This window comes from Staurois parvus, unplaced genomic scaffold, assembly GCF_062004578.1.
Source record: "Staurois parvus isolate SC_StPar_1 unplaced genomic scaffold, SC_StPar_1.0 ptg000048l, whole genome shotgun sequence".
NCBI lineage: Eukaryota > Metazoa > Chordata > Amphibia > Anura > Ranidae > Staurois > Staurois parvus.
The window spans coordinates 3,524,474-3,552,227 of record NW_028317844.1 but is presented as its reverse complement, the minus strand read 5'-3'; the positions used below and the strand labels follow the sequence as shown (position 1 = coordinate 3,552,227).

General features: G+C 41.3%; 1 protein-coding gene across 1 annotated transcript in view; it reads right to left on the bottom strand.

The window, feature by feature from the left end:
• Nucleotides 1-27,754, bottom strand: part of AK9 (adenylate kinase 9) — a 125,328-nt gene that overhangs the window by 80,582 nt on the left and 16,992 nt on the right. Inside the window, exons 6-12 of the mRNA XM_089664724.1 lie at nucleotides 20,804-20,916; nucleotides 19,943-20,113; nucleotides 18,465-18,587; nucleotides 12,327-12,401; nucleotides 7,971-8,072; nucleotides 7,005-7,144; nucleotides 6,741-6,921 (exon numbers count right to left, since the gene is read on the bottom strand). Coding sequence (XP_089520850.1) covers nucleotides 6,741-6,921; nucleotides 7,005-7,144; nucleotides 7,971-8,072; nucleotides 12,327-12,401; nucleotides 18,465-18,587; nucleotides 19,943-20,113; nucleotides 20,804-20,916 — 905 coding nt within the window. The remainder of the gene's footprint in view (nucleotides 1-6,740; nucleotides 6,922-7,004; nucleotides 7,145-7,970; nucleotides 8,073-12,326; nucleotides 12,402-18,464; nucleotides 18,588-19,942; nucleotides 20,114-20,803; nucleotides 20,917-27,754) is intronic.

The window sequence follows — 27,754 nt, the reverse complement described above, 5'->3', positions numbered from 1 at the left end:
CAATCAATGTATATGCTTTGCCTGCATCATAAGCCCTATAAATGATACGGTTAGTTCCTCAATAAAACAGAATTTTAGGAAGTTGACAAACTGCATTTATGTGCCAGTGTCTTACTTTCACGTGCACATATTCTCACATTAATTAGGCTCACTGGTAGATCACAACAGCTGTGGTCGGTAAGTGACCACATCCAAAACACTGCCAGTGTTGCTGCTTCCCTACCTCGTAAACTGGTCCAATCAGAATTTCCTAAATGTACGGAATAATGACTCCCCCAGACTCAGTGAAAATATCATATTACCTTCTAAGTTAAGTAGAATGGGTTCTCAGACCCAATATTTTATCATAAAGTGACATGCTTAGACAGGCTTATTACTGGTGTAGATAGAAAGAAATTAAACAGTGGATAGTACTGAAACATAACATATCCCCCTTCCCTCTTACAAAAGTCCTATGGATGTCAGAAGCAGAACTTTCATTCTTTAAAAAACATCCTCTTCCTTAAAGATGGCCATCAAATACTTTCACATTCCTGCCACCCCCTCTACCCATGCTCATTGTCACTAATTTTAGGTCACTCCAACATTTCCCTGGGTTACACAAATAAAATCCTTAAAAGGTGACTAGAAAAGGGAACATTTGGAGCAGAACATTTCATTTATTTAAAACTGAATAGACCTGGAAAGGCTTTCTACAGAATGTAATCTTATAAAATGTTACCAGAGGAAAATAAAACCATGCACTTTCTTACATACGTTATTGCAGAAATTTATTAGGCATCTACTAAAAATAAAATAGATCTGCAAAGGGAACAGTCCTCTTATGCTCTGGCACACATTGCATCACTCCCAATGTTTTAGTGCACCCAGGACGGACAGGTGCAGCCTCCAGTCCTGCTGAAAGAGCTTGTGAAAGAATGTTGCAGGCTGCAGCTGGATGGGGCTGAGCACTGCGATGCGTGGTACTAGTGTTTGGGACCCTGTGTGTTCAGGGACAAAGGTCCAGATCGCAGGTGTTCTGTGTTTCAGACCTTCATCACTGAGTGCACAAAACCCCTAATGCAGGCCATACATTGTTAGAATTCTGAACGATTTTTCGTCCGAAAATCGAAAACGTCGTTCGCTCGGTAATCCAATGGTGCCATCAATGATTTTGAAAATCGACCGACCAAGTCATAAAGTTCACTCCATATAACAGACAAAACTTCTGTTCCTTCCAGGTCATGGAACATGCGAATATTCTTTTCGGAAAAACAATCACACGATTTGACCATCATTGAGTCGAAAATCAGTAGTTTTTCACAAATGCCCGATCACCGAAAAGGGGAGGAACCATGAAAATTGGCTGGTGCCACTGACCCACTAAGAGCGAAAATCGTCCGATCATTCTTAGGTCCAATTTTCAGACGAAAAATCGGTCGAATTTCGACCCATGTATAGCCGGCCTTACACTGGTACCACTCACTACAGCATTCAGCTCTATCCAGCCATAGCCCGCCAAAGATTTTAAACACATTGATCCTATATGGCTACGTGTGCGAGAGGTCTTAGTGATACTTTATCCTATGCCTACCAGCTCCTCCTCACAGACAGATCCCTACCAGTGTTCTCTTTTATCCAAAAGTAGAAAAATGCTCCATACATACCTTTCACAGTCCAATGAAAATAACACATTTTATATTTTAGCCATAAGGGGGTCAATTCACTAAAGGTTAAATAATGAATATAGCGAGCGCTCAGAAAAACCAGCTGCTAGAACACTTCAAGGGATCACTAAACCTCATAGTAGAGACATTATACATATATATAGTGCAGCGCTGAAAATGTAATAAAATAAGATATATAAAATATATAAAAGTCTTTCTCATGACAATAAAGTCAAATATGTGCAGGTCTTCTCCTCATTAGGTGACTGGAAAATAACAAGATTGCGCACTCACCGACCGCACATTTAAAATGCGCCTGTGTATGATATATTCCAAAAGACCAGCCAGGTATACAGCTCCAGAGACCACACGAATCCTCCCTCTTCCACACTCTCATCCGCCTTGGGTGTAGCAATATCTCCAGATCCAAAGGTAGAAAGACAGAGATCCCCCTTTTTTGGTTCCAGACACCCCAAGAATGGAAGATGTATATCTGCACTCTCCAACAGGAGAGTCAAAGAAAAAGGGGAACGCCAATAGTGTGGTACTATCAAAACTTTATTGGAGCAATAATGCCTGGGTCATATGCACACACATATCCATACACCATAAGCCAATAACGGACAGGTAAGTATGAAAAGAAAATTGTACTAACCCGGCAATGGCATAAAAACAAAGACCACTAGACCTCCTCTTGGTCTCAGTGGTCTGGAAGTCACACTTGCTACTTGGCTCCTCCTGAGGCCTTTCGTGCAAAAAGCACTTCTTCAGAGGATGGACGCCACTCTGAGTGGCGTCCATCCTCTGAAGAAGTGCTTTTTGCACGAAAGGCCTCAGGAGGAGCCAAGTAGCAAGTGTGACTTCCAGACCACTGAGACCAAGAGGAGGTCTAGTGGTCTTTGTTTTTATGCCATTGCCGGGTTAGTACAATTTTCTTTTCATACTTACCTGTCCGTTATTGGCTTATGGTGTATGGATATGTGTGTGCATATGACCCAGGCATTATTGCTCCAATAAAGTTTTGATAGTACCACACTATTGGCGTTCCCCTTTTTCTTTGACTCTCCTGTTGGAGAGTGCAGATATACATCTTCCATTCTTGGGGTGTCTGGAACCAAAAAAGGGGGATCTCTGTCTTTCTACCTTTGGATCTGGAGATATTGCTACACCCAAGGCGGATGAGAGTGTGGAAGAGGGAGGATTCGTGTGGTCTCTGGAGCTGTATACCTGGCTGGTCTTTTGGAATATATCATACACAGGCGCATTTTAAATGTGCGGTCGGTGAGTGCGCAATCTTGTTATTTTCCAATTCACTAAAGGTTACGGCATGCGATATAAAGGTCACGTGACTAATTTTTCAGAAATATCGCATGAGATAATAGAAGAGTCAATTCATCAAAGTAAAATATCAAATGTGAGGTAAATACCGCACATTTGTTAAAAGAGTGAGATAAATACAGCAAAAAATTAGATAAATCATTAAAGTCAATTCATTAAAAAACACGCACATTAGTTATTTATCAACTTTTGCTGCCAGTAGTTTAGAAATGTACAAAATAACAATTAGAGGAACTCTGGACTGGCCAGAAAGTGAAAAGTATACAATGTATCCCTGTGAAAATGTTCTCCTCTGAGCTCAGGTATGAAAATAAAATTGTAACTTTTCATCAGAGGGAGATCATTTTGTGGATGAAAGCACACTAGAATGTTTTCATAGTTTCATATAATTGCTGTGTGCTTTCTGGTGCAGTGTTAGGCTTCATGTACACAGTGCGTTTGGAGAATTCTTCTGAACGCTGGAAATTGACAGCAGGAAAACGCAGGTTAAAAAATGTCAGTTTTGCTGCATTTGCATACCGCGTTTATATACGAGTTTAGCCACGTTTATGAGCGTTTGCAAGCGTTTTTAAAAGATAAGCACAGGAGAACCTCCCAAATGCCCAGAATGCACTGGAAAATGGTAAATTATTAACTATTTCAGACTATTTGAGAGAAATAGAGAGAGTAGAAGTAGAGAGAGCAGTATTTGTTGAGATTAGCTGTCTTTTTTTTTTGTGGTGTTTGGTCGTCTTCCAGCTCATTTCTGTGCAGAAATTATTGCAGCAGTGTCTAACATATTTTCTTTCAAACCTCAACGTATGGTGTACCAGGTCCATTTGAGTACTGGGAAAACACTTTGCATGCATTTTTCATGATGGAAAAAGGCTCTAAAACAGCATCTGGAAATGGAAGAGTTAAAAAAAATTTCCAAATGCAAACGCTTATAAATGCGGTTAGCTGGGTTTACACACATTTACAAGCATTTGGCGTTTGAAACGCTGATAAAATCTACTCCTGAACGCAAGTTTGGTGCGTTCAAAAAACGGCTGTAAACTCAACTGCCTGTAAACAACAGAGTCTACATGAACACATAGGAACTCATTAGGGAGAGTTCAGGGGCTGCTGAAAAAAACGCAGAAAAGCTCCTGAACGTGAGTTTATCAGCTACTGTGTACATGCAGCCTTAGCCTGTAATAAAAAAAATTGTGAAAGAACACCAAAAATAATGCATAAATATGTAACGCATTTGGTAAATAATGCATGTTTTTTAGTGAATTGACTACTTTTGAAATAAATACCGCATTAGTGATTTTGACTAAAAAATTCATGCGGTATTTATCTCTTAGTGAATTGATCCCACTGCAACTAACAAATACTATGAAATAAATGTTAAGTTGGTGACACGTTGGTGCAAACCTACCTCAATCTTGCTAAAAATCTTTCCAGAAACAAGTGCAAACTACTGGAGATGTCATGAGGAAAGAGGCACGGTGCTACATATTATTTAGACATGCCCTGTTCTATCTTCCTGGTTAGCTGTCAATATCATAATCAAAAAACCTATTGACATATCCCTACAAAATAAGCCATAGATAATTCCCCTCCTCTCCCTGACATGTCTAGATAGAGATACCAGAACTAACATTTAAGACATTTGCTAAATCCAGCAAAAGCAAAGTATGTAGAAACAACCTTTCCCTCTAACAATGAGCCAGTGGTTTACTAGAGTGAACAATAGAATACAAATGGCTGATTCGGCTGCCATAGGTCTTCATTGTGTGCCATTACAACCTCCTAGCTATCTGCGTCCTGACAACCAATGACACCATCAGTTGATAAGCAGGATGTCAGTTGATTGCACAGCATCCCTGTTTGACCCTCCCCTGCCCTTTTCCATCAGTGCTGGGGTCACATTAGCTCAGTGATGGAGAAGAACTGAGAGAAACATTGGAATACCAGTCAGTACCAGTGTGCAAAAGTATATTTGATTTAGAAGAATAAATCACCTCTAGCATTCAGTGTCCTATGTGTGTGGATGCTGCTGCGTTATATAAAACTATTAGAATAGTTTTTACATTTGAGAATGGGGTGCCTCAAGACTGTCCATAATTTTAGAGGGTGCCTCCCTCGGAACTGTCCATCATTTTAAAGGGTGCCTTAACTGAAAAAAGTTTGAGAAACACTGCCTTAAAGAGCTTCACACCAATACATATACAACTACTCTCTGGAAGAGTGAGTGCCTTCACCCCTATTTTTCTCTCCCTCTGCATTAACCAACCTCTTTTTTTTTTCTTTAATTCTTTCTTTCTCATCCCACATGGATTCAAATTCCACTCCCAAATGGTTCATATTCCCTTATAAACCAGAGAAGGTATCCTTAGGACCAACTGACAGTCATACTAGACAGTAGACACACAAATATACATAAACAGTATCTAATTAAATTTTCTTTTTACTTGTGCAATGACATGGTTCCTCAGTTGTACAATTTCTCTATTTATATAACCACTCTGTTAAAGATAACTACCACTCTTACTGTGCTGTACATATATATATATATATATCTTATAAAATCAGAATAAACATAATGGAGCAGATTGTCGAGTGTAAAGTATTGAATAGCACCAATGTAAAAAACTGCAGCTAAAACCAAAGAAAAATAGGAACGCATTTTAAATGTTTATTTGAGGTGTTTTTCCCATCTATGAATTAATGTTATTTAGTTGCAATATGCCTTTGAACTTGCTAGCAAATCTGACTACTCCAGGAAGCATCAATTCCCTAACAAAATCCCCTGCCTGATTGCATGTCACAGCCCTCTCCTTTTATAGTAACATCTAATTACTGTCTGTTCTGTCCTAGCTTCTCCATCCTTCCCCTCCTCTTCCTCCATAACCTTTACTGTAAGTGCCATGGAAGGGGAAAAGGGAAATACTATATGCGTCCCTTTGAGTGACAGCTATGAGTCTGCTGGGGTTTTTCTCATCACATACATGATGTTAGCTGTCTCAAATGTTTTTGAATGTCCACACAAGGAAGGCTTTTAAAAATAAACAACATCTATAAGGTACATTCAATGCTCATAAAATTTAATGGGAATGTTTTTTAAAATTAATAGTTTGGCAACAGGGTCTCCTTAAAGTGTTACTAAACCCATGACCCTGCATTCACTATATTTGGTCTCCCACAGTACACAGAACATGGAACTGCAATTATTTTAGTAAATATAAACTACTAAATACCTTTTCTCATCAGCAATATATAGCAGTCTTGTGACTTCTATCAGTGTCCAGCAGAGCACTGGTTACAGCTTGTAGGAGGAGTTTTCATTCTCTTGTAGAAGGATGCAGGACCCCTGACCTCTGTCTGGACAGTGCTGATTGGCCCTGTGCTAATCACATGCACTCTCCAAAGACAAAAAAAATCTCTAGCAATACACACCAAACTGAGCATATGCAGCTTGCCCCCAAGCCTCTGTTCTATCAGGAGAAAGTTAGGAGACACTGGAAGAAAGGGAGGATCAGAGAAGACAGGATCAAACATCCATTTAACACAACATGGATGATTAACCCATTAGATTCCACAGTGAGTATATCAAATATGCTTTACTGCATATACAGACTGATTTTACTGTTGTGGGTTTAGTAACACTTTAAGTATGCCCTGGGCTCACATATGTAAAAGAAGTGTTCCAAGACGTTTTGCATACTCCACATTCTTAGCACTGCTAAAGAAACAAATCTCTATTTTTATTTAGATATCATATTTACTCACCTTTCCTGAGTATTTTTTGGCTAATAAATTACAAATGGTGGTTTTCCCTGAAGACTTTGGGCCCATGACAGCAACTTTGCAAGGAGGCAGAGGCATAGGAGGTAGGAGGAATGGACGAGGATTCTGCATGAACTTTTTAAGTGATTCCTCAGAGGACATTAGATACATTTTATCTAGAAAACTAAAATAAACAGATACAGTAGAAATGTTGATGCAATAAAAGAAAATAAAGCAACATTGTAAACTCTTTAAGTTTCAACTCACCTAACAGCAAATTCTGATAACCCGTTCTTTATGTATCCTTCTTTCAAAGCCACAGGACACAATGTGCCCCATCTGCTTCTACGCCACCTATATCTTGGAGCAATTATATGGTAACCTGAAATTGTCCGCAGAAGCTCATCCTGCAAATTAAAGCAATGGTTTTCAGTTTATACTGCGAAATGTCCACCCCATGACCTTGCAAGATGTCAGTTTTGAAGCCAGCTGAAAAGTACAATCCTTCTATCCTCATTTGGTGCTAGCCCAGTGTCTGCTTCCAATTTTATGTAATATGTCATAACAAATTAATTTGGCTACCCTTATTTGACAGGACAACAGCTCTATGCTAATATATCCTCAGATCAGTTCTAAGTTTATGTTTGATATCACAAAATCATTGTGATTACATATGCCCTACAAGGTTATCATACTGATCTTTATGATACTTAAGAAATGGCGTTGTATTTATAGTACCTCAAACTATAGCCCGTTGGTTGATGTAAACCAGAACCTGCAATCAGAAGGCCCTGAATGCAGGAATTGTCTATTGAAAGCTGGAGGGAATCTACTCAATGCAGAGTGTCACTGAGTCCTGGGCTCTGGAACACTGTTCATGGTGTCATCATGAGGGACACCACAGGGCATAGGGCCCACATAAAAATAAGTGTAATTGAGCACCAGTTCTAGGTGGGGAGGTGTACTTTCCTAATCCTATTCACACCAATGATGAAAAACTATTCCTCCCACTATTCCCATATTCCTCTCACCAACTATGGAGTACTATTTATTTATTACTCCCACTGACCCCTGATACAGGGGAATTTATGATTCACTCTGATCACTAATACAGAGCTAATTATTACTCCCACTGACCACCACCACAGGGGTATTTTTTACTTTCACTGATTTCCGATGCAGGAGACAGTGAACTGGCTCTTTGTGTAAAAAGTTAAAAGACCCTTGACTTACACCATCCAGTCCTTCTATTGACTCCTCTTCTTCAGGGTTGTAGAGTTTCATCACCACAGCTCCATGACGCAGACCCAAATTGTCAAGACGAGCCAACACTGACTGCAATGTAAATCATGAATGGAAATATCAAATAATGTGTAGGAAAGTCTTCACTGCTCTGAAGCTAATGAACTCCTGTAGTCTCCTGGGGATTGGGTAACAGGCCAATGGAGCCCTCTGTGCTCCAGATACAGTGAAGGAAATAAGTATTTGATCCCCTGCTGATTTTGAATGTTTGCCAACTCACAAAGAAATGATCAATCTACCAATCGAATGGTAAGTATATTGTAACACTGAGAGATAGAATAGCAACAAAAAATTCAAAAGAAATGCATGTCTAACAAATTATACACTGATTTGCATGTTCATGAGGGAAATACGTATTTGATCCTCTATCATTCAGCAGGATTTCTGGCTACCAGGGGTCTTTCATACAGGTAACACGCTGAGATTAGAAGCAGTCTCTTAACCTCCCTGGCGGTATGATTATTTCAGATTTTTGGTGCTGAAAGCGGTACCATTTTTTTGCATGGAAATATGTATTTTTTTTATTGTAGGCTGTAATTTTTAGGAAAAACTCACTGAAATCTGTCCGAACAAGAGTCTAGTAAACATCCCGGGTATGATAAAATTTGAAACACAAAATCATAAATTATAATTTAATAAATAATCATAAAAATAATATAAAAATAATAAAAAATTTAATTCAATAATATAATCAAACCAAAAACACTGAAATGTGAAATAGAGCGCCAAGTTAGCACATTGCTGAGCTCAGTCGCAAAATCGTTTTCAGTTTCTGATGACGAATTTCCCCCACGAATCATTATCACTCAATTCTGTAAGTGGTTCTGATTTACTATCGCTGTTCTCTAGCTGATCTAAACCACTTTTGACCTAAAGGGACACTTTTTGGACGCCATGGACATTTCTCAGTTTCCAGGCAGAAAGAACAGACAAAATGCAGGCAGGGCGCAGGACAAAGCAGTGGGGACAAGATGTATGTGAAATAGGTTGAAACAGCAATGTTTTACTGTGTAAAATGAAAAAAAAAAAAAATGACATTTTTTAAAATTTTTAAATTTCCCGCCGCCGCCGGCGGCGGCGCCCGTACGTCCCGACGTCACAGGGACAGGACACAGAAGCCGGATGCCGGCATCGGCCGGAGGAGATGGCCGGGGACGCTGCAGGGGACACATCGTGGGAGCGCAGGGTAAGGTAAGTGAAGAACACATGCCGGAGCAGTGCTGCATGGTATTCCCGAGTGTAGCTCGGGGTTACCGCTTTTGGTACTGAAATGTTACCCCGAGCTACACTCGGGAATACCGCCAAGGAGGTTAAATGGAGTGCTGCTAATCTCATGTTGTTACCTGTATAAAAGACACCTGTCCACAGGAGCAATCAAACAATCAGATTCCAAACTCTCCACCATGGCAAAGACCAAAGAGTTGTCCAAGGATGTCAGGGACAAGATTGTAGACCTACACAAGGCTGAACTGGGCTACCAAACTATCGCCAAGCAGATTGGTGAGCGGGTGACAACAGTTGCAATCATTAGCAAATGGAAGAAACACAAAACAACTGTCAGTCTCCCTAGGTCTGGTGCACCATGCAAGATCTCACCTCGTGGAGTGTCAATGACCATGAGAACAGTGAGGAATCATCCCAGAACTACACATGAGGATCTTGTCAATGATCTCCAGGCAGCTGGGACCACAGTCACCAAGAAAACAATTGGTAACACACTACGCCGACAAGGATTGAAATCCTGCAGTGCCCGCAAGGTCCCTCTGCTCAAGAAAGCACATGTCCAGGCCCATCTGAAGTCTGACTGAAAATCTGTGGAGGGAGCTGAAAGTTTGAGCTGCCAAACGTCAGCCACCAAACCTTAATGACTTGGAGAAGATCTGCCAAGAGGAGTGGGCCAAAATACCTCCTGAGATGTGTGCAAACCTGGTGGCCAACTACAGAAAATGTCTGACCTCTGTGCTTGCCAACAAGGGATTTGCCACCAAGTACTAAGTCATGTTTTGTGAAGGGGATCAAATACTTATTTCCCTCATGAACATGCAAATCAGTGCATAATTTGTTAGACATGCATTTCTTTTGAATTTTTTGTTGTTATTCTGTCTCTCAATGTTACAATACACATACCATTCGATTTTTAGACTGATCATTTCTTTGGAAGTGGGCAAACATTCAAAATCAGCAGGGGATCAAATACTTATTTCCTTCAGTTTACATTATGGGAAAGAAGTGCAGCAAACACCAATGACGTCACTATGTCAGCTTTATTCCACATTAAAAGACACAGCGATGGTTTCTACCTAGGAACTGCCCTTTCTAGTTGGGGACCATTACTGTGTCTCATGTGGAATAAAATTGTTTGACATAGTCATCAATGTTCGGCTTTTTCCATAGTATAATAAGGTGTATTCCCATTATTTATTTTTAAGTTTACTTAAAAATATTTATTTTGTTTTCTTAAAATATGGTTGCTAAAAGTAAATTGCACTTGACTTTCAGTGTAATTACTCATTAAACAAGGCACTAATGAGTATTTTCCAAATCAGTCTTCAAGTACCCATAACAGAGCATGTTTTCCAGTTTTCTGCACGGAATCATGTGATATAAAGCGGTTGTTTTACTAAAGGCAAATAGACTCTGCACTTTGTAAGTGCAGTTACACTCTGCAAGTGCAGTTTTTCCAGAGCTTTGTAGTCGAGCTAAAGCTTCACTTTACAAAGAATACCCAATCACCTCCAAGGAAAATGAAAAAAAAAAAACGTTTTTTTGCTTTCACATGATTGGATGGTGGAAGTCAGCAGAGCTTCTCCTCATTTGCTAAGCTCAGAAGCAACTGTACTTGCAGAGTGCAACTGCACTTGCAAGGTGAACAGTCTATTTGCCTTTAGTAAACCAACCCCAATGTATTAATTTCTTTTAAAATGTTATCATTACAACAGATGTGCTCATGTCTTGAAGCTTAAAAAACATGGCTTGGTGACAGTATCTGGCAAAGTGCATGTACATAAGCAAAGGTCAAATTCATCTTAGTGTTTAGTTTTTGGTGGATGCAGCCACCCACTAGCTTTTTTTTATATCTCTTGAAGATCCTGGTATCTGGAACCTTAGTTCCTGGCTCTTGCTACCTTTTGTGGTCATTATTAAGGGTGTTTTTACTGACTTTTACATCTACTTATGTGTTTTAGATAAAAAGATAATGAATCAGTAATAGTGAGACCCACTCATTTGACTTTAGAAAGGCTTGTTATGGGGGACGCAGAGCCAGAAATCCTAGTGGGAAGAGCTCTTCATGGGAACAAGCATGAAATACAAGAACCTAGTAGATGCTTCATCCCGTAGTCACCCATTAAAACTTTGAGAAGTCTTCCCATTTACAAAGCAACTAAACCTACTGTATAAATAAGGAAGGGTTATTGTATGATCTAAGGCACTGGTCTTCAAACTGTGGCCCTGGGGCCGAATGTACCCTTTTTCGGCCCTTACATCATAAGCAGCAACAGTGAGGCATAGTTCCTGCCGCTGACAACAAGGCAGTATTTCTCCCAATGACACCAATGATGGGGCACTATTCCACCCACTTACACCAATGATGGGGCATTAATCCTCCCACCGACACCAATGATGGGGCACTGTTAACTCCCACTGACACCAAGACATGTTCTACTCCTGTATACCACAGTCCGGCCCTCCTAATGTATGAAGGACAGTAAACTGGTCCTTCATTTAGAATGTTTGAAGACCCCTGATCTAAGGTAAAGATTATAGGGAAGGTTAGTGTGAAAGGAGCATTAGGATAAGGTATTACTCTTTGTGACCATCTGCTCCTAAAACTACGAACACCTGGCTTCAGTTGTTAAAAAAATATGTTATCAGCATTGCAAAAATCCATTAGTAAAACCACTGACAGCAAATAAGATGCTTGAAATAAAATTCACCCACTATAACACCTACGGTTATAATAAGCTGCTGGTGCCTCTGTAAATGTTATTATCAGATCTGATATATTACCCTTCCTGCAGAGTAGAAATACAAAAGATTATACATCGCTTATTTTAGAGAAATAGGCTGCACATCTGTGTAACACGGGTCTTATACTGAATGTTGGAGTACAGCAATATATCAAAAATTAGCTGTCATACTCAGAACTGTGGCAGAAAATATCCAAGTGTATACCAAGAAATGACAAGGAATTATATAACAAATGTTTCATACAAACCAGAATATGGACCTCAGTACATTCTGTATCTGGTTTATTACCCATTTACTGAATAATATTGCAACACTTACCACAAATAATTCTTCAGATTTCTTATTTCCATTAAGTTCTATTAGATATTGAGGGTCATGATCAATCATTAGATCCTATAATGCAACAAAATATTAGTCCTCCCAAAATATGCAGTCATTTGAGATATTGCATAACTGTAATGTCTGCTTTCTTGTCAACGTACACAATAAAAATTCGAAAGAAAAGCATATACTTTTTTTTACTATGCAACTATACTGATTCATGCTAATCTTCAGTGTGTTAAAGTAATAGTAAATAACATGTAAAAATAATCACAAGTACAAATCTAAATTTCATAATGTAAAAGTAAATAAAACATTTAAAGTTTAAGAGGACCCTGGAAGTAGGTCGAACATGTGTGCTAGCACCTAGAGTTGCCTGTTGTATACCCCTGTGAATATACAATAACAAAAAAATACAAGTAGAAACAAATACAATATTTAGAGTAGAACTATAAACAAAACGTTTTTCATTTTGGATAGAGTAAGAGAGGGTTATAACCCCTGTTAGATTTGTTTCTGCCATCTGCCCCATTGCGGAGATTTCCCTTCAATTCCTGTCCCAAAGCCAAACAGAGGAATTCTCCTGAAATTAGGGGAATTCTTTGTGGACCCCTCAGATCACCAGAACCAGTGTCCACGTTGGAATATTTTCTTTCTATTACTTTTCTGGGGACAAAAATTTAGAATTTTCTTGTATTTTCATTTTCATTGATAATGGTAATCAGGACCCCCCTAAGGGGGGCATAGACAGCCTTAAAACGTACAAGTGTTCTAATCCATCTACACTCCAAAAACAAAAAAAGGTTTTGCCTTTAGTTATACTTTTAAATTTAAATCATCATAATGATTTTTTAACAGTGGAATTCTTTACCACTTGTATTTAACTGCTTAGGGACTGCCCACGGTACATTTACTGCTGCAGGGTGGCCCCTGAGTGCAGGATTACGTATATATACGTGATTCACGCTCCCGCGGGTGCCCCAATTTGATCCCCGAGGGATCAATCATCCGATTTAGGCCAGTGACCAAGTCGGATCCCTGTCCTATCCTGTCCTGTGCTGACAGTTACAAAGGTACAGGAAGCGATTGAATCTTCACTCTCTGGGCACATTCTGTCCCAGAGAGAGAAGAATCAACAGAACTGTGAGTAAAAGCACTACACAAATACAGTTAGAACACTCTAGGACACATTTAACCCCTTGATTGCTGCCTGCCCCCCCCCCCCCAGTTAAACCCTTCACTGCACTGTCACCAGTGTCATTAGTACAGTGCACAGATGTTTTGCTGATTACTGTATTAGTGTTGCTGGCGACTTCAAATAGCGCTAGCATCAGTTAGCGTCAGTTAGCGCCCCTCCCAGATAGCGTCAGATTGCCCATTAGTACACCAGTAATCACATTTAACCCCTTGATTGCCAGGAACAGGCCTACAGGATTCTGAGAATGTCAGGTGAGAGTGAAGGGGAAGACTCACTGACAGAATCCAGCTTAGAATGCAAACCTGTAGACAGCAGCGGCACCCTGACAGAAAGCTCAGACGATGGAGAAGAGGTCCCTGTTAAGATCAGGCGTACCCGACCCCATTCCCAGGTTGCTGAGATGTTACAAATGCATGATGACTCTCATATGCAGCAGAGTGCCAGTACTAGTGCCACTCTACCTTTTGGTGAACTGGCGAGCACCAGCAGACTAGTATATCCTGGTCTTTTTTATACCAGCACTGCAGTATCACTTGGTGATGTGGCAAGTCCCATAAGTGCAGTACAAGCTGGTGTGGTGGCGAGCACAAGTAGTGTCCCGCAGCCACCAAGAATTTGCACACAGGCCCGTAGAGCCCTTAGTGTCCTTCCGGACATGCTTGCAAATCCCAATTGGCAGCCCACAAATCCTGCAGCACCCGTACTTCCCTCATTCACTGCCCAACCCGGAATTCAGGAGGGAACAGCAAATTTAAATACTCCCCTTGATTTTTAGGAGCTGTTTTTCACAGAAGATCTGTATGCATTGATTGTGGATCAAAACAATTTATATGCACAACAGTTTATCGCCGCCAACCCAGATTCAAACCTTGCCAGACCATTCGCATGGAAACCCATTACGGTTTCCGATTTTAAAGTTTTTTTTGGCCTAACCCTCAACATGGGCATTACTAAAAAAAAGTCAATAGCGGTTGTATTGGTCCACAGACCCAATTAATCATCTCAGCTGCTGCCATGGCCAGGCATATGAGAGTATAATGCATTTTATGCATTTCAACGACAACACATTCTGTCGTCCTTGGGGTGACCCTGAATTTGACCAGCTCCACAAAATTCAGCCCCTTGTAAATCACCTTAACCAAAAATTTGCAGGTGTCTATACTCCCCAGCAAAATATCTGTGTTGATGAGTCCCTCATTCATTTTCCTGGCCGCCTTGCAGTCAAACAATTTCTCCCCAGGAAGTGTGCCAGATATGGGGTCAAGATGTATAAGACCTGTGAGAGGGCAACAGGCTATACATATAAGTTTCGGATTTACGAGGGAAAAGATAGTCATGAGGAGCCCCCCGGATGCCCAGACTACATGGGGAGCAGTGGCAAGATAGTTTGGGACTTGGTGTCATCCACTTATACGTGGACAATTTTTATTCAAGCGTGCCACTATTTAGACATTTGTACAATCTTGGAATTGGTGCATGTGTCACCTAATCGCCGGGGCTTCCCCCAACAGCTTTTAAATACCAGTCTTAGAAAGGGGGAAAAAGCCTGCTTGAGAAATTAGGAATTGCTCGCAGTGAAGTGGAAGGACAAACGGGATATTTTCGTCCTGTCTTCCATTCACGCAGATACGACCATCCAAATTACCGCAGCAGCTGCTGTTGTTGAGTAGGCCCTCTGTGTCCATGATATAACCTTAACATGGGAGGGGTTGACTTCAATGACCAGATGATGAAGCCGTACATAGTTTCCCAAAAAGCCAGACGCTGGTACAAAAAAGTGTCTGTTTATTTCAATTGGCTCTATATTACGCTTTTGTGCTTTACAAAGCAACTGGATGAAGTGGATCCTTCCTAAAATTCCAGGAAGAGATCATCACGGCCCTTTTGTATCCAGAAGCTGCTATGCCCCAAACCCCCAACCCAGATGCAGTTAGCCGGCTGCATGAGAGGCATTTTCCTGATGCCATTCCTAGTACCCTAACCCAAAAGGCACCCCAAAAAAGATGTTGTGTCTGTAGCAGACATAGAATTAGGTGTGACACCTGCTTTTTTTGTTCCTCCTGTCCTGACCAACCTGGTTTCATCACTACCACGCACTAGTGGAGTATTAGTATAGGGTACAGCACGGCCCAGTTCATGGTACATAATTACACAGGGTCTCGAAAGATGTTAGGTAGTCAGGAAACTGGCTATCGCATTTGGAGAGACCCTACAATCTGTTAAAGTTTAAAAAAAAATAAAAAAAATAAAAAGTACAAATCCCCCCCAAAATTAAAAATGTTAAAAACCAAAAATAGTTATAGTTTTTTTGTTGTTGTCATTTTTGTTACTGTTCTACTGTTACACTTTTACTGTTTTATTGTCACTCTTTTATTGTTAACCATTGCTGTTTTCTTTGCAGGAATACTATTAGCTGCAGCACCAACTTGTTTATTCTGACAGCAACAGGAACTTGCTCTCAGAATAAACATAAGTCAGTGTGGGCAGTGCTGTTGGATGAGATTTTTCATCCGCAGTTAAAAAAAAGAGCATATATGCCGAAGCATGGGGGCCTGGGGTGGCCAGTGGGTGGATGGCCCCTATGTTTCGGCATATATATTTTATAATATTTTTTGGCAATTTCATGTGTGCCCACCATTAGAAGTGGGTGGATGCAGGGAGGTATATTCTAATGGTGTGCATACCACACACTTTTTCTGGCAGAGATATTTCAATAAAAAAAGTTGTTTTATTGAGTTACTGTTTTATTGTTAACCATTGCTGTTTTCTTTGCAGGAACGTCATTCAACTGCAGCATTGACTTGTTTATTCTGACAGAAACGGGGTCTTGCTCTCAAAATATACATAAATAGGTGTGTGTAGTGCTGTTGGATGAGATTTTTCACTTTTTCTGGCAGAGATTTCTTCTCTTTTTTTAATTCAGCCCACAGGCTGCATTAAAAAAAAAAGAAAATAGCATATACACCCAACAAGGACCAGTAACGTACTGGTACATCACTAGAATTTGAGTGGTTATACCAGGATGATGCCTGCAGATGCAGGCATCATCCTGGTATCGTTTATTTCAGCCAGCGATGGGCTTTCATGCAAAAGCAATCCTAGTGGCTAATTAGCTGCAATATTGCTTTTACAAGCAGCGGGAGAATATTCCCCCCTCCTCCTCTGCCTTCCAAGGCCTTCTTGGGCAGTCCCATGCCATCGGGAGGGAACCTGAGAATGCAGCCGGTGTTTCTACCAGCTGACCATAGAGCTGATTGGAGACCGGAATGGTGGCAATCATCTCTATAGTCTAAGAAATCAGAAGCATTTCATCACTTCAGTTTCGCAGGATATAAACAGCGCCATTTGTAAATTGGAAAAGCATCTGTTCACACCGGTAGGAGATTGTCAGGGATCCCGTCGCCGTGCAGCGGTGCGACGGCGACGGATTCCCTCGAGTAGCGGTGGAGCAAGTGTGCAGGCGTGGGAGCGTGCGGCCGCGCATGCGCAGGAAGCTCGAGCATTTGCAGTAAGCGCCCACGTCACGGCCGGCGGGCTATTTAAATCTGCTGCAATAAAGAGTCATTGCCTTCTGGTCTAAATACGTTCCTGTGCTCAAATTCCTGATTCTGATTCTGATCCTGATACCTGCTCTTCTATATAATTGCCTAAGAAAGAACTCCGCCTGCACCGACCCCGGCTATTCCTGACCATTCTCCTGCCTGCCCCTTTTGTACTTATCTGCCCGCTTGCTATCGACCCGGCCTGCCTGACCCTGCTGTATGGTTCTGCCTGCAACCGCACCTGACCTGTGTCTTGCATACCTACTGCTCCACCCACGTTCCTGCACTCGCACCTGGCTTGTGTCTGGATCTCCTGAGTTCCAGCTACCTGCTGACAGCTGCAAAAGCCGCACGGCAATCCGGCCACTCCTGGCTCTGTACCCTTGGTCCTACCCCCAGGGCCTCCGAGCGGGAGTCGTAAGAGGACGCCTTCTGTCCATTTCAGGCTCCCCAATCCGGTACATAACAGTCACCCAGTATCCTGCTTCCACTAGCGGTATTCTCTGCCTCAGCTGGGTGTACCGGGGGCCGCGACCCGGTTCCAGCCTGCTCCAAGTCCATCCCCACCATCAGGGACTCTGGTGAACAAGCAGACTGGGACTTAGACCCCGCGCCCTGGGAAACCCTAGCTGCGGGTCTAGAGAGCTACCTGCCATAGTCGTGACAGAGATGCTCTGTTTAGCTAGTCCAACCCTCTTTTGTGTCTTTAGTTACTCTTCTGAGCACATGTAATTGCGGGATCAGACTGGGGAAGCAGAACAGGAATTTAGAATTTGGGACTTGGAATTCAGAATTTGGAAATTGGAATTCGGAACTCGGAATTTGGAATTCAGAATCAGGAATTCAGAATTTGGAATTCGGAACTTGGAATACAGAACTTGGAATTTGGACCTTATAATGTGGATTTCAGAATTTGGAATTCGGAACTCGGAATTTGGCATTCAGATCTGGAAATTGGAATTCGGAATTTAGAACTTGGACCTCAGAATTTGGAATTCAGAACTTGGAATTTATACCTTAGATTATAGAATTTGGAATTCAGAATTCAGATCTCAAAATTTGGAATTCAGAATGCCAAAATATGTGCCAACGATGACCATCAGAGTAATTTTGCCTTGTACGTGCCATGAGACATATTGTCACTACCAAACCAGTTAATTTAAATGCCTAAAGCGACTGCCTATATTTACTCATACAAAGCAGTTGATGGAATAGCCTTCTACCAAGATCAGTGGTGCTTTGACTAGAATGCAGAGAGTACCTCACAGACATGCCTGCATCATTAAACTTTTAGGCTTCAACCTCCATATTTGTATTTTAGTCTTGGGTGGAGGTATTTTGTAACACACATCTTTGTATTGCAAATACATATACTAAAGTACACAAAGCCATTACCTCCACAGGGCGTAAAATAGTGTCTTTATATAGTCGTATACGCTCATCAACATTTTCAGGGAAGTCCTCTGGTCTATACACAAGCCGATTGAAGATTTCTTTAAAGTTCTCAGTTTCTTCCTCCTATAAGAATAAATGCATAACAACAAATCTTTTAATTCACTAAGTCAAGCAGATTAGGAAGATTTTCAGATACACAGAAGTCTTCCCTTTTGACAGTTAATGAAATTACCCAAACTGTCTCACTCTTCTGGCAGCTATACAACTAAGTAAAATGCACCAGGGACAGGAGCTAGTTTTAAGCTGGATCATCTGTCACAATAAACTGTTGTGGGCAATGACTTTCTGGTGTCTGTCTGAAATTGTTCCTGTCCTACAACAACTTGGGCTTAATGAGCCATGTGGTTCTGATTTTGGTCAGGCTTGAGAGTAATACATTCTCTGAAAAAAATACAAAAAAAGGCTTATTAGTATGAATGAACTAACACAATTTGCAACACTTGGCAGCAACCAGAGCTGTATTTGCATCACTGGATCTTGTAGGCAGAAAATCTTGTGTAGACAAGTATGACTTTATCAGTAAGCTTACATAACATGTCTGCATTTCTTATAAAAAAGGAAAAATAAAAGTTGGGTCATAATATACTAGAAAAGGAACATTTAAGTCTCAGAATTCTAGTGGAACTATGGCATTCCATTACAAAAGTTCTGCAGCACCTAATTGTAAGTAAATCTATTTTCCCTTAATACACCTACAAATTGTCATAATATTTAGTGCTCCTGCCAGCAAAGTCCTCCTTATGCAACTCTTGATGAGTTGACAATGCTGCTGCACTGCTCCTGCATTGCTGGTACCAGGGGCGGACTGACAACTCATGGGGACCCCGAGCAATAGGGGATCATGGGGCCCCTGTGTCCTTGCCCAAACTCAAAAAAGCCTATGAAAAAGGTACCAGGGGCATCTCATGGGGCCCCTACTGACCCCGGGCCCTCAGGCAGTGCCCGAGTTTCCAAATGGTCAGTCCGCCCCTGACTGGTACCCTTGTATAGGCTGTGCCTGCTACAATCAGATTAAAAATGTTGAAAGGCTGCAGGCCTATCAGCTATGTAACTGCTGATTTACAAAACTGTAACTTGTCAATCATCACCTGGACACACTTAGTCTTACCATTGCCTTCTGGATTGACAGTACTGCCTCAGTTGCTGAAACCCTCCCACTGTGAGCTGCAGTGTCTGGGATGGGGAGCATGTGAACATATAAATAAAGGGTCACTCAGAGGTGGTAATGGCAGCTTTTTTTTACTTTACTTTAAGAGGGTTTTGTATCACATAGTACATTACCTGGACCTATTTAGACTTCCACAAAGGAGCCTTTAGATGTATTTATGTACTTTATATTTTACAGATCTGACATCATTATAGGTGAAACACAAAACCATTGATTGAAAAAAAATTCTACTTCAGTTTTATAGCGTTACCTCTTCTTCAAGCTCTTCTTCCTCTTCTTCTTCTCCTTCCTCTTCTCCTTCCTGGTACTTTTTCTTTTTCTCTTTAAATGCAGGATCCCAGTCTTCCCGCTGATAAATTAAACCTGTATCTGGATCTTGCTTCTGTCCAGTCAGCCTTTTGCTCAAATCCTTGTCTGGACACTTCAGTTAAATAGACATTAAATGAGTGCACTGAATGGTATAGTCAATATGGGACAATTAAATGACATCTCAGGTTATACAAAAGAAGAATAAAGGCATAGAGATAAACAAGAAAAAAAAACAAGTTTCAGAGTCCTTAGGCTGTGCCAACAAGTCTACATTTCTCATGTGATATAGACTTCAGTAGCTCAAGACTGTGGCAGATTTTTAAATTATGCTTTTAAAATGAATCGGCTAACATTTATAAGAAGTAAAAAAACAGTGATATGTTTTAATGAATCTTCAAAACTACTCTAAAATGTCTTAACTTGAAAGTTTCTCTTCCTATTTAAAATCAAATTGTTACAAACATCAGCATAAGTACAATTTGTTTGCTGGGAATCCTTTTTGAGGCCACAGTGGTTATTAACTTAATGACTAAAGCCCAATAGTTTTATAAAATGGGCTTTGTCATGGTATCAAAAAGTCCAATCCCAAGGATCTCTGGAGGGTTGACAGCATTTGTCCTGTGGCCTTCTTTTCTAGTCACAAATTGATTACAGAGGTTAGCTGATAGGATGCTCACATAATGTAAGGTGATCTACAGTATATGCAGATAATGGTATACCAATGGGTAGCAGAACATAACATCTATACTCAGTGAAGAATTATACAGGTAACCATAAGCAGTTCTTTGTATCTATATATTACCTTAATATTTATAATGACATCTGGCTTTAATTTAAAATTGTTTATTAGCCCAATCTGTTCTGCAATCTTCATATATTCTTCACACAGTGATGGAAGTCCACATAGTACATAACCTAAAGCATTAATTAAAAAGCTATTGTTAGCACTTCCATTAGTTTTGGACCGTTGCATCCAAATATGCTGAAAAGGAAACGTGACCTTTCCTTATCCACAGCAACAGTACAAATGGCATTCAAATTTCATAACATTTATCAGTGTACTCAGCTCAACCTGACCACGCATTACATTTGGATGGTACAATCTTCTTTAGATTAACAAATAGCTATTCAGCGTAAAGCTTTACCTGATTGGGATAGGTTAGATGGGCCTTTGAACTACACTGTTGTTTCCTTCAGTGCTTGCTCACATATATGTGGATTGGATGCGGTTTGAACCGAATCCAATCGACATGAAATGTGAAATAACATTGCTTCCTATGGTGCCTGTTCACATATGTCCAATGCACTGGCAGTGTGGATTCAGTGCAGATTAAAAAAGAATCCTGACCTGAACCTACCCTGAACATGATGTAAACTTGACCAAAACTGCTGAACAACTACTGTGTCAGTTAGCTGTGAAACCTGAGCTTCAATCCACATGTGTGAATCAGATCTCAGAGTTTACTGTTTAATTATATTTCACCAAATTAAAGTGATTCTAAAGGTTAAAATTTACAGACCTGTGGTACTTACCTGCTCTGTACAGTGGTTTCTAACAGAACATCCCTGATCCTCTTCTTTTTAGGTCCCCCACCAGGAGTTCTGGCTCCTTCTCCCCGCGGAGTGTCCCCAATAGCAAGCCCCTACTATAGGGGCACTCAAGCAGGTTCACTCCAAAGCAGTGCTCCAGTGAATGGACATTGCCATTCACATATAGAGTGCGGCTTGGCCCGCCTCTCAATCCCTCCTCATTGTCTCGCTGGCTGTGATTGACAGGAGCAAGAGCCAATGGCTACCACTGCTGCTTGAGCCAATTGAGGAGAGAGAGTCCCAGGACTGCCGAGGCTCCCGTGCACTTTGCTGGATTGAGATGGAGCTCAGGTGAGTATTAGGGGGCTGTGGGGGGAGGTGCACCCAGAAGGATTTTTACCTTCATGCATACAATGCATGAGGGTAAAAAACCTTCTGCCTTTAAAACTACTTTAACTATAAAGGAGAGGAGATTTACTAAAACTGGAACACTCAGAATCTGGTGCTGCTGTGCATGACAGCCAATCAGCCAGCTTGCTCAATTAACCTTTGACAATAAAACCTGGAAGCTGATTGGTTTCTCTGCAGAGCTGCACCAGATTTTGCATACTCTTGGTTTAGTAAATTCCCCCCACTGTGTTCCACATATATGGATAGCTTCATCACTGAAGAGTAGAAACTATTGACATAGCCAGACTATTGCAAATAGAATCCCCAGCTTGAGATTCTAGTCAAATAACAACTGGTTTTACCATCATTAATGAGAAATTAACCAGCATGTACACTTACACATAGTTCCCTTAGATGTGGTGTCATTGAATAGTGGTGGCCACCCGAAATTGGTAGAAGCCAAGATTTGCCCAGGCCAGGGAATATCTCACTTGTCTTTTCTATTCTTAATTTTTTACTCCTCTTACTTAAAACCCAACTCCAGCCAAAACATTTTTTTAATAGAGGAAGGAAAGGGTTAGAACACCTGTCTGATTTTTACAAAATCAGCCTTCTAGAAACTAGAGGGCTTATTTACTATAGGTAAATAGGTTGTTCACTGTGCAAGTGAAGTTGCGTTCTACGAAGGAATTTTACCCAGCATTTAGTGAACATAGTGAAATTTCACTTTGTAAAGAATACCCAATCCAATGCAAGGAAAATAAAAGTAAACAACACCATATTTGCTTGCAAATGATTGGATGATTAAAGTCAGCAGAGTTTCATCTCATTTACTAAGCTCTGGGGAAAATTCTCTTGCAAAGTGAATAGTCTATTTACCTTCAGTAAATCAACCCCAAATAATTCAATAAAATTAAAAATGTTAACAGTTTATAGGCAGTGAATGTGTACGCAAGTAACTGTTCTCGAAACCAATGCACAGTAAAAAAGACATTTGTAGAATGCAGGAAGCCATTTGTTCCCTTGAGTGGATTTATTTAAGATTTTGGATGACTGGAATAAAGCAGAGGTCAAAAGTAGAGGTTTTCTATAACTGCAATCATTTTATCAAGCATGGTTTTTTTTTTTTTCTAAGGTCTACAGGAGAAAATACTTACATAACATGAGATGGGATGGTGAACTATGAAGGATGCACTAGGCTATAATACATATGTTTAGCACATAATTGCTGACAAGTTCTGTTTGTAACATTCAAGAGACCTACCCATCCTCTGAGACCAAGCAGTATCCTGAACATAATACACACAAACAATTTATAAATACAGTTTAGAAAAGGTACAGACACACAATAGAGAGTTCATCACTGTGACAAACTAGGAACACAGAGAAGAGACACAAGGAAGCAAATCACATGGAACTTGACATGCGGGCATTTATTGGGGAACTTGAGTGTACAGGAGGGGCAGCAGTAAGACACAACACAGAGAAATAGTCTGCAGTGCAACAATGTATTACAGCACGAATAAATAGTCCACACAATGGCAATATGGCGCAGCAAGGGGAGATGATCCTCAGGGCGGTAATATGGTATAGTGAAGGAGCCACAGTCCACAGGGCAACAAAAAGGCACAGCACAGGAGAATGATTGTCAGGGTGCTAATATGGCACAGCAAAGGAGAAATAGTCCACAGGGCGACAGGAAGGCACAGCAAGAGAAAATGGACCTCAGGATGGTAATATGGCATGGCAAAGGGGAAATCGTTCACTGGGCAACAAGAAGGCACAGCAAGGGGAATGATCCTCGGTACAGTAACATGGCACAGCAAAAGGGAAACAGTCCACAGGGTGAAAAAAGTGCACAGTAAGGGAGGATGATCCTTAGGAAGGTAATGTGGCACAGTAAGGGGAAATAGTTCACAGGGCGACAAGAAGGCACAGCATGGGGAATGATCCTCAGGGTGGTGAAATGGCACAGCAAATGGGAAATAGTCCATACATGGACAAGAAGGCACAGTAAGGGGAAATAGTTCACAGGGCGACAAGAAGGCACAGCATGGGGAATGATCCTCAGGGTGGTAAAATGGCACATCAAAGGGGAAACAATCCATAGGGCAGCAAGAAGGCACCTCAAGGGAGAATGATCCTCAGGACAGTAATATAGCACAGCAAGGGGAAACAGTCAATAAGGTGATAAGAAAACACAGCAAAGGGAGAATGATCCTCAGGACAGTAATATAGCACAGCAAGGGGAAAGAATCAATACGGTGACAAGAAGACACAGCAAAGGGAGAATGATCCTCAGGACAGTAATATAGCACAGCAAGGGGAAAGAATCAATACGGTTACAAGAAGGCACAGCAAAGGGGAAATGATCCTCAGGACAGTAATATAGCACAGCAAGGGGAAACAGTCAATAAGGTGACAAGAAGACACAGCAAAGGGAGAATGATCCTCAGGACAGTAATATAGCACAGCAAGGGGAAAGAATCAATAAGGTGACAAAAAGACACAGCAAAGGGAGAATGATCCTCAGGACAGTAATATAGCACAGCAAGGGGAAACAATCAATAAGGTGACAAGAAGACACAGCAAAGGGAGAATGATCCTTAGGACAGTAATATAGCACAGCAGGGGGAAACAATCAATAAGGTGACAAGAAGACACAGCAAAGGGAGAATGATCCTCAGGACAGTAATATAGCACAGCAAGGGGAAACAGTCAATAAGGTGACAAGAAGACACAGCAACAGGAGAATGATCCTCAGGACAGTAATATAGCACAGCAAGGGGAGAGAATCAATAAGGTGACAAAAAGCCACAGCAATGGGGGAATGAATCAGGGTAGTAAAATGGCACAGCAAAGGGAAAATAGTCCATAGGGCAATAAGAAGATACAGCAAGGGGGAATGATCCTCAGGACGGTAATATTGCACAACAAGGGGAGAGACGAAAAGGTGCAGGGACTCATGCTGAGGTGGTTGGCTAGTCCAGGCTGCTGGGGAGTTTGGATGATGGACAGTGGGTTCAGGAGGATCTGTAGAGGCAGGTCCCTGGGCAGACATCCACTGAGTCTGGAGTGAGAGGTAGAAGTATGCTGGGGATCCTAGCCACAAATTAGGAGCAAGAACAGCAAAGGGCACACGCAGAGAGGCGGTTGGACAGTGGGAGGCAGAGGCAGCTTTTAAGTGTGTTTAAAAAAGTACAGCATGCTGTATTTTTTTGCATGTAAACACACTGGAATGCACGCAAATGCACCACAAATGCATCTAAATATAACTCAATGAAAAAAAACACACACAGCAAAGGCACTGCAAACATGCCAAACATATTACAAAGGAATGTGAACATGCATTAAAGGAGTTTACTTTCTCTTTGGATAAACAAAAAGCCTCTATGAACCTCCTGTTACCTAAAAAACAAGGATAGGCATATTATCATGCAGAATAGCATCTCCCAGAAACCACCCTGTCACCCTCTGCTTTTGAGCATCATTCCAATAGAATATTTTCTCTTTGTAATGTCTATATTATATTTTAGGAGGTTGATTGGCAAATAGACTGTTCATTTTACAAACAAATGTTCCCCTTAGCTTAACGAATGAGGTGAAGCTCAGCTGATTTCCATCATTCAATCATGTGCAAGCAAAAATATATATTTTTTTAATTTTCCTTGTATGTGATTGGGTAATCTTTGCAAAGTGAATATTCACCATTTTCACCAATAAACACCCTATTTGCCTTTAATAAATCGACCTCTATATTTCCATGTCTTTTTTCAGTCTTTTTCTTCTATATTAATCAATTTCTTTTTTATTTTCCTTCTGTATGCATATCAGGAGAACAGAGGAGGCCAAAGCAAACCACAGTGGAAGCTGTTCAAACTCAAGCCAGAAGTCATAAAGAAAATGTCCAGGGCAAAAATATCATTGGAACGTTAGTCTTAGAAGTCTTAGAATGTACCTGATTGTAACTGGTCTATTTACTGTCTAAAACTATTTTACTGTACTACAGTCCCAGCTTTTGCACACACATTGCAAATAATCCCCATATTGTGTCTGTTTCTTTCCTATGATTGACAGCTACACCTAGTGGCCATAGTGTGATATTTTACTTAAAAACACAATTAACAATGACTTTTTAAAAATCCTATCCTGGTTATAATGCAGCCATTTGTTTCAGCTGTGTCTATTTTCCATAATCTTTTCTTTACAAACCTTTGCTTTTCTTCCAAATCCATAATTTCATATTCTCATCCAATGTATGTGATGCTAGAGAACTATGGAGTCTTACTGCCCCTGCAGGGAAGTTGTTAAGGAACTAACTAGCTGATTCCTAGCAGCATGAAGGCAGTTAATGATTTATTGCTCCCTCTTAGGTTGCTCACAAGCCAAGGTATGTTTTTGGCTGTCATTACAATTAGAGTTAACTTTAAAGCTAAGGGAGGCCAATGTTAGGACAACTATTAGGTTTTGGTTAGGGTTAGTGGTAAATCTAAGGAAACTAAGCATGGCAAAACCATATTTAGACAAACAAAAGAAAATGCTTCACATTTTAATTTACACCATTTTTCCCTGTATTTATACGTTCAATTATAAAGACAAAAAGTCTAGTATAACTCCAACCAAAAGCCCTATCTGCGATTAAAAGCATGATTAATTTGAGAAATACAAGATGTTAACACAGTTGATAAAAATCCATGGGAATTATTCTGAGTACTTATTAGCATAACACCTTGGCTGCTTGGGGTGTTTTATAATTAAAAGATAAGTTCACCTTTGGAATATTTTACATGTTCTCAGTCTGCAGGAGCGTGAGATTGCACCTATGATATGCTGATTGCAGATGCAACGCTCTGCAGACTCCTTAGAAAATCAAAACTAATTAATACCCCTTTTTACCTGCAAAAATGTGCATTTATTATTTTTTTTTTTTTCAAACATTAAACTTTTTTAAAAGTTTTTAAAGAACTTAGTCTTTAACTTCTTGCCGACCACGCATAGCCGAATGACGGCTTCACCGCGGCCGGCCAGTTCTGAGTGGACGTCATATGACGTCCTCCCAGAACGCGCTCTCCTGCGCGCCCCAGGGGGCGCGCACCCGGCGATCTCCGTGATCGCTGTGTCCTACGGACACAGCTGATCACGTGATGTGGTGAAAGGCCGATCCCACCGGCCTTTTACCACGTGATCAGCGGTGTCCAATGACACGCTGATCACAGGGAAATGCAAGTGCCGGTTCTCGGCTGCACTTTCCTCACGCTGTCAGATCGTGAGGAAAGTACTGCCGAGAACCGGCAGTTGTCAGAGCGGGGATCGGCACCGATCATCAGGGCACTGATGATCAGTGCCCTGATGATCGGTGCCCAGCAGTGACACCCGCAAGTTCCGCCCAGCAGTGCGCCCACTAGCCCCGCCCACCCGTTCCCAGCAGTGCCCCCACCTGTGCCCAGCAGTGCCCCCACCTGTGCCCAGCAGTGCCCCCACCTGTGCCACTCTGCAGTGCCACCTACCTGTGCCACCTACATGTGCCCAGCAGTGCCACCCACCTGTGCCCACCCACCAGTGCCACCCACCTGTGCCCACCAGTGCCACCCACCTGTGCCCACCCACCAGTGCTGCCCACCAGTGCCACCCACCAGTGCAGCCCAGCAGTGCTGCCAGTCAGTGCCACCAGTCAGTGCCCAGGGGTTGTGCCAGTCAGTGCCGCCAGTCAGTGCCCAGAAGTGATGCCAGTCAGTGCCGTCTATCAGTACCCATCATCAGTGTCACCTATCAGTGCCGCCTATCAGTGCTGCATATCAGTGCCGCCTATCCGTGACCCCTAATTAGTGCTGTC